A 7,196-nucleotide genomic window follows, 5' to 3' on the forward strand; every position below is an offset into this window, starting at 1 on the left:
ATAATAATTTAGTTAAATTTATTAAATAATTTAATAATTTTTTAATATTAATTTTACATTTAGAGAATGTGAATTTTTACAGAGTGAGAAAGGCTTTTACTATTAAGTTTTCCCATTTCAATTGACAGAGGCCACTAAACAGTTTGCCTTTTGCCGACGAAATGCGAAAAAAGATTAAAAGCAGAAATTATAAAAATGAGATGATAAGAATAAAGAAAGAAAAGTATCCACTCATTTGCGTTTCATAAATTATTATTCATTCACCAAACTCCGGTGGGGGCACACCGCATACCCTGCGCCACCACCCACCCTTATACTAACCCTCTTATTTATAAATTATAATTATAATTATTTAATTAATTAATTATCATATTTTTGGTCTTTTTAATAATGAGTGAGTGAGTGTCTCTCTCTATCTGTATGTAAATGTAAATGAATTGAATTGAATTGTCCTTCTCTCTTACGCGTCTTTATTTCCACACACACAACACTTTTTTCTCTTTCTCTATCTATCTCTCTCTGTTCTTGTTGTGTTGTGTGTGTGCGTTGTATTCTACTCTCTCTCTCTTCACTTTCTCTCTCTAAAAATACGTTGCCATAGATTTGGAGCAGCCGTCGGTGCTCAATTTTTCATTCTTATACTCTCTTCTTGTTATCAGTTATCAATTGCAGAACGAAAAGAAAAAGAGTGGGATATTTTGGATCGGTTATTGATTTTTCATGTGACGGTTGTTGGTAATGGTGATGGTGGTGGTTGGAGGCAATGCGAAAGTGGATCTCGTGACAGACTTGCTTTGATTCCAGAAACCAGAAGGTACTGAGAGGAGACGACTAAGCAGAACAAAGCAAGCAGTGTTTGTTTGTTTGAGTGAGGCTGAGGCAAGATGCACACTGGAGGAAGACTTGTTGCTGGTTCTCATAACAGGAACGAGTTCGTCCTCATCAATGCCGATGAGAATGCACGGGTATGTCTTCTTCTTTTCTTTTCGGGGTTTTTCCATCTCTACTACAATAGGGTTTATGAAACCATTTCTTTCCTCCAATCTTTTCTTCTTTCATCTTTTCATGTTTACTCCGCTGCAGAAACTACCCCTCTTTGTTCTTCTTGGTTTCTTCATTGTCGGTGGTTGACTTGTTCATACTACAGCTGTCGCTTGGTCCTACTTTTTCAATTTTTCTTTTTTTCCCCCTGTATTAATCTTTTAGATTGGAGATTCTGCTCTATAAAAATTGGATTTGGATATTTGTTGTGTTGGGGATATGCTTCAGATTTGATTGATTGAGTTTCTATATGACCATTCTTGGAGTAATCATCGACAATGCTTACAGATTCTTGTGATATTAGTTAGAACAATAGTTTGACTTGTGAGGGTTAGGAGCAGATTGCCAATCATTTTGTCACATGTGAGGAGATTTGATGTGATGCGTATCATATACTAATACCAATTGGGTTTGATTAGCCTTGAAGAAATCGATAATTGAGTTTGTAAATAGATTTTGTCTCTTTTACTTTGCCATCATTTTCTTCATTGTTTGCGCACTTGGATTCGATTTGATTCATTACCTTTTTGCAATGCAAGATTTTATTTGTTCAGGATCTTTCTTAAGTTTTGTCCAGAGTTGTAAATCAGGTGCCGATAACTGAAGATTTTGTGTTTGGATTTTGGTTTTGTCTTCTCAGATTAAGTCTGTCCGGGAACTGAGTGGGCAGATATGTCAGATTTGTGGGGATGAGATAGAGGTCACAGTGGATGGGGAGCCCTTTGTTGCTTGCAATGAGTGTGCTTTCCCTGTTTGTCGGCCTTGCTATGAGTATGAAAGAAGAGAGGGGAATCAGGCATGTCCCCAGTGTAAGACCAGATACAAGCGTATCAAAGGTGAGATTGCCTTTCTTCTGTATTCCTCATGTTGAATCTTGTAACTTGCCTCTGCTGCCGACATTATCCTAAACTCTTATCAATGAATGTACAGGTAGCCCCCGTGTTGAGGGCGATGAAGATGAGGATGATATTGATGACTTGGACAATGAGTTTGATTATGGGGATCCTGATGCTTTCGGCCCCCTGCCAAATTCAGATTCATTGTTTTCTGGGCGCCTTAACACCGGGCGTGGTTCTAATTCTAATATATCTGGCATCCCAACAAATTTGGAAAATGGCTCTCCTCCTGTCAATTCCGAAATCCCACTCTTGACTTATGGGGAGGAGGTATATCCTCAAAATTGACCGCTTGACATGTTTGATTTTCCTATGATGAGTTTGTTACTTCTCACAGGCAAACCACAATCCCTAATACTGTTTTATTCTCTGCAGGATCCTGAGATATCTTCTGATAGACACGCTCTGATTGTTCCCCCATATATGAATGGGAGCAGAGTCCATCCCATGCCCTATACTGATCCATCTATTCCACGTAAGTCTTGTGAAGTTGTTTAGACATATTTCATGTTATCTGTATCTGTTGACTCAACCCGATTCTTGTTTTCTAACAGTGCAACCGAGACCAATGGTGCCAAAGAAGGATATTGCAGTATATGGGTATGGAAGTGTGTCTTGGAAAGACAGGTTGGAAGATTGGAAGAAAAGGCAGAATGAAAAGCTTCAGGTGGTGAAGCATGAGGGGGGCAACAATGATGGAAATTATGGCGATGAGTTTGATGATCCCGATTTGCCCATGTAAGTCTCTCACTCAGAATTCTGTTTTGTTCCCCTCTATGTTTTGAGATTTCACACTATGGTTGGAGTGAAACCTGAGTGCCTATCTATATGACATTGAGGCCAAACTTTTTGTGTCTGGTAGACATTTAGGACTTAAACATCATTCTATTTGTATATGGGTATCTTATTTGTTAGTTGAAATGTGTTGCGTTGTGCTTATGTTTAGCGAGTTGCAAGTTTAACATCAACAAAATAAATCTTTTTTTTTTTAATCTCCTTTCTGCTATATATTCTTGTTTGGTTATTAAACGTTTCTTCCTCCTTGTACTATTTCAGGATGGATGAAGGACGACAACCACTTTCTAGGAAGCTACCTATCCCTTCAAGCAAGATAAATCCATACAGAATGATCATAGTGCTCCGTCTTGTAATCCTTGGGCTTTTCTTCCACTATAGAATCCTCCACCCAGTTAATGATGCATTTGGTTTGTGGTTGACATCAGTCATCTGTGAAATATGGTTTGCTGTATCATGGATAATGGATCAATTTCCAAAATGGTACCCAATACGTCGGGAAACATACCTTGATCGTCTTTCTCTTAGGTAGTTGAACCTGCCACATCGTACATTTTTATTGCTCGATTTGCATTTGTTCCAACCCAATTATATGTTGACTTATTACATTGCTGTAGGTATGAAAAGGAAGGGAAGCCATCAGAGTTATCCAGTGTCGATGTCTTTGTCAGTACAGTTGATCCCATGAAAGAACCACCGCTGATTACAGCAAACACTGTGTTATCTATTCTGGCCGTTGACTATCCGGTTGACAAAGTTGCATGCTATGTATCAGATGATGGTGCAGCCATGCTTACTTTTGAAGCACTTTCTGAGACATCTGAATTTGCTCGGAGATGGGTTCCGTTTTGTAAGAAATATAATATTGAGCCCCGGGCCCCAGAATGGTATTTTGGGCAGAAGATTGACTATCTGAAAAACAAAGTGCATCCAGCATTTGTCAGGGAAAGGAGAGCAATGAAGGTTCCATCTTAATCCTCTTGCTCTTATTATTATTATTGTTATTATTATTATTATTATTCACTCACTTAGGAAGCCAACATTTGACAATATGGGCTCTTTGGTGTACAGAGGGATTACGAAGAATTTAAGGTGAGAATTAACAGTTTGGTCGCAACCGCACAAAAGGTTCCTGAGGATGGATGGACCATGCAGGATGGGACTCCTTGGCCTGGAAATAATGTGAGGGATCATCCTGGCATGATTCAGGTAAAGATGAAGTGTCTAGTTGTTGACTTTCTGTTACTTGTTAATACCCTGCTTGCATGTGGATATCTTTCCATGATATTCCAATGATGTAGAGTATAATGAAAGCATTCATACTTTGCACACATGGTCTACTCTTCCTTTTGCTATCATCATTCTTTGACTACTGGATTTGATTTCAGTAGTCTCAATGTCTCATCTAACTAATCTCTGGTAACCTCCTTTGTATTTTACAGGTCTTCCTTGGCCAGGATGGTGTTCGTGATATTGAAGGAAATGAGTTACCCCGATTGGTCTATGTTTCTAGAGAAAAAAGGCCAGGCTTTGACCACCACAAAAAGGCTGGGGCTATGAATGCTCTGGTATGTTTCAAGTAACTTTTAGTTTAGTTCAGGTTCAATGGTGATCTATCATCCATGGCCTTATATACTGTGAATTTGTAATAATAGGTACGAGCATCAGCAATTATCTCAAATGCGCCTTATCTTCTGAATGTTGATTGTGATCACTACATTAACAATAGCAAGGCTCTTAGGGAAGCCATGTGTTTTATGATGGACCCTCAAGCTGGGAAGAAGATTTGCTATGTACAATTTCCCCAAAGATTTGATGGTATTGATCGTCATGATAGATACTCAAACAGGAATGTTGTATTTTTTGATGTAAGTATCAGTTTTCTGTTTTCACTTGTTTAGATATCTTTCTTTCTTCCATTTTGACAAATAGTAATGTATTGGTACCCTAATTGTAAACAGATCAACATGAAAGGGTTGGATGGAATACAAGGTCCAATCTATGTCGGAACTGGGTGTGTTTTCAGAAGGGTAGCACTATATGGATATGACGCACCTGCTAAGAAGAAGCCCCCAAGCAAAACCTGTAACTGTTGGCCAAAATGGTGCTGCTGCCTGTGTTGTTTTGGTTCTAGAAAGAAAAAGAATGGAAGTACCAAGGAGAAAAAGAAGAAGGTGAAGCACAGCGAAGCATCAAAACAGATACACGCACTTGAAAATATTGAGGCAGGGAACGAAGGTAACAATTTTCATCATGTCCTTATTGAATCGAAATGTATTCTTTAAGAAAAGTTCTGGACAATATCTCTAAGTAGATTCTGTTTCAGGATCCAACAATTTGAAGCCATCCAACATGTCCCAAATGAAGTTGGAGAAGAGGTTTGGGCAGTCTCCAGTGTTTGTAGCTGCCACACTCTTGGAAAATGGTGGAGTTCCACATGGCATTAGTCCTGCATCACTTTTGAAAGAAGCTATCCAAGTTATCAGCTGTGGTTATGAAGACAAAACCGAATGGGGAAAAGAAGTAAGTTCTTAAGATTATTCTTGTATATACTCTTTGAAAAGCTAGCTTTTCAGTTCTTATATTTCTTCTTTGGAGCTCACAATTTATTTGGCTTATCACCAGGTTGGATGGATATATGGTTCTGTGACAGAGGATATCTTGACTGGATTCAAAATGCACTGTCATGGTTGGCGGTCTGTGTATTGTATCCCCAAGCTTCCTGCATTCAAGGGGTCAGCTCCTATCAATCTTTCAGATCGTCTACATCAAGTTCTTCGGTGGGCTCTTGGGTCTGTTGAGATATTTTTCAGCAGACATTGTCCAATCTGGTATGGCTATGGTGGTGGTTTAAAGTGGTTGGAACGATTCTCATACATCAATTCCGTTGTATATCCCTGGACATCCCTCCCATTGCTGGTCTACTGTACTCTACCAGCCATATGCCTTCTAACTGGAAAATTCATTGTGCCAGAGGTATGGTTCTGTCCAATATCTGTGTGTATGGAGAATCTTGTTTATAAACTGATGGTATAAAACTACTTTAAAGGTTATACTAAAAAAAAGTGAAGAAAAAGGAAATTAACCAATCATAATAAAACTAAAAATGAAGTCACAGCTATTAACACTAATTTTCTACCTCATGCAGATTAGCAACTATGCCAGTCTTGTGTTCATGGGCCTCTTCATATCGATTGCAGCAACTGGTATCCTTGAGATGCAGTGGGGTGGTGTTACCATAGACGACTGGTGGAGGAATGAACAGTTTTGGGTGATTGGAGGTGTTTCATCACATCTTTTTGCCCTGTTCCAAGGTTTGCTGAAGGTTTTGGCTGGTGTCAACACAAATTTCACTGTCACCTCAAAAGCAGCCGATGATGGAGAATTCTCGGAGCTCTATCTCTTCAAGTGGACATCACTGTTGATCCCTCCAACTACGTTATTGATCATAAACATCGTTGGTGTCATTGTTGGTGTCTCAGACGCCATTAACAATGGTTATGACTCATGGGGACCTCTGTTTGGTAGGTTATTCTTTGCCTTGTGGGTGATCATCCATCTGTATCCATTCCTCAAGGGTTTACTTGGTAAACAAGACAGGATGCCCACCATTATATTGGTGTGGTCGATCCTGCTGGCCTCCATCTTGACTCTCATGTGGGTCCGAATCAACCCGTTCGTGTCAAGAGATGGCCCTGTCTTGGAAATTTGTGGATTAAGATGTGATGAGTCTTGAATAAGAGAGCTGAAGGTGTTTCTCAGCTATACTGTATGTTGAAGAAGCAGGGCGTGGTGTTGGATACGCACGCATCAAAAGGGTTTCACGAATTTTTGGGTGGGAAGTTGTATTTTTCGGTTGTGTAGATAAAGAGGAAGGAGATAAAGTCGGGGGGAGAAGGGGTGGCCGATACATTGTTACCTGTAATAGGGGTTTTTCATTTATTCTTTGATTATATTCTGTGCGTTTTAGTGTTATTCTCTTTCCCGTTTGATGTATTCTTATAAGAAAGAGCATTGAATGATAAATTATTCCCTCTTAAAAATGAGGGAACTCAAGAATCAGTTGTCATATTTGAAGTATCGTTCTTGTTTAAAAACTTTGGGGACATGGACTATCTTCCTCATTTGTAATACCATCAGCTATGGATATTCTTGTTCCTCAGGTGTTCTTCATGTTTATTTAATTTCTCTATACTTCTGGATAAGACTCAATACAGGTAAATAATGCATTGTGGATTTGCTGCTATAAGTTCCTTATTTTTGCATATTTGTATAGTCTTGAGATTTTTAACTTAAAACAGGTTTGTTTTCATTAGAAATTTGACGGCAGTGTTAGTTGCTTCTAATATTCACTTTCAAGAACTCTTGTGGCCACACCTGTGGTCTTAGTCAGTACAACAATTAAGATTGCAAATGAATGTTGGATAAAATAACTCATTGTACAAATGCATATTACTGTGACGC

General features: G+C 38.9%; 1 protein-coding gene across 2 annotated transcripts; it reads left to right on the plus strand.

Moving 5' to 3' along the window:
* The first annotated feature begins 438 nt into the window (after positions 1-438).
* On the plus strand, positions 439-6,911 carry LOC130970443 (cellulose synthase A catalytic subunit 6 [UDP-forming]-like). Of its 2 annotated transcripts, none has more exons than XM_057896525.1 (14): positions 439-965; positions 1,682-1,877; positions 1,972-2,207; positions 2,313-2,412; positions 2,492-2,675; positions 2,994-3,260; positions 3,350-3,695; positions 3,804-3,941; positions 4,175-4,300; positions 4,388-4,600; positions 4,694-4,970; positions 5,047-5,255; positions 5,358-5,708; positions 5,881-6,911. In XM_057896525.1, the coding sequence occupies exons 1-14, from the start codon at positions 885-887 to the stop codon at positions 6,466-6,468; spliced, it is 3,312 nt and encodes a 1,103-aa protein (XP_057752508.1). In that variant the 5' UTR covers positions 439-884; the 3' UTR covers positions 6,469-6,911. The 2 variants fall into 2 exon arrangements, with proteins under 2 accessions (XP_057752508.1, XP_057752509.1); XM_057896526.1 differs by having other exon boundaries at positions 440-965; positions 5,059-5,255.
* Positions 6,912-7,196: the final 285 nt, after the last annotated feature.

Source organism: Arachis stenosperma, chromosome 3 (assembly GCF_014773155.1).
Source record: "Arachis stenosperma cultivar V10309 chromosome 3, arast.V10309.gnm1.PFL2, whole genome shotgun sequence".
Lineage (NCBI taxonomy): Eukaryota > Viridiplantae > Streptophyta > Magnoliopsida > Fabales > Fabaceae > Arachis > Arachis stenosperma.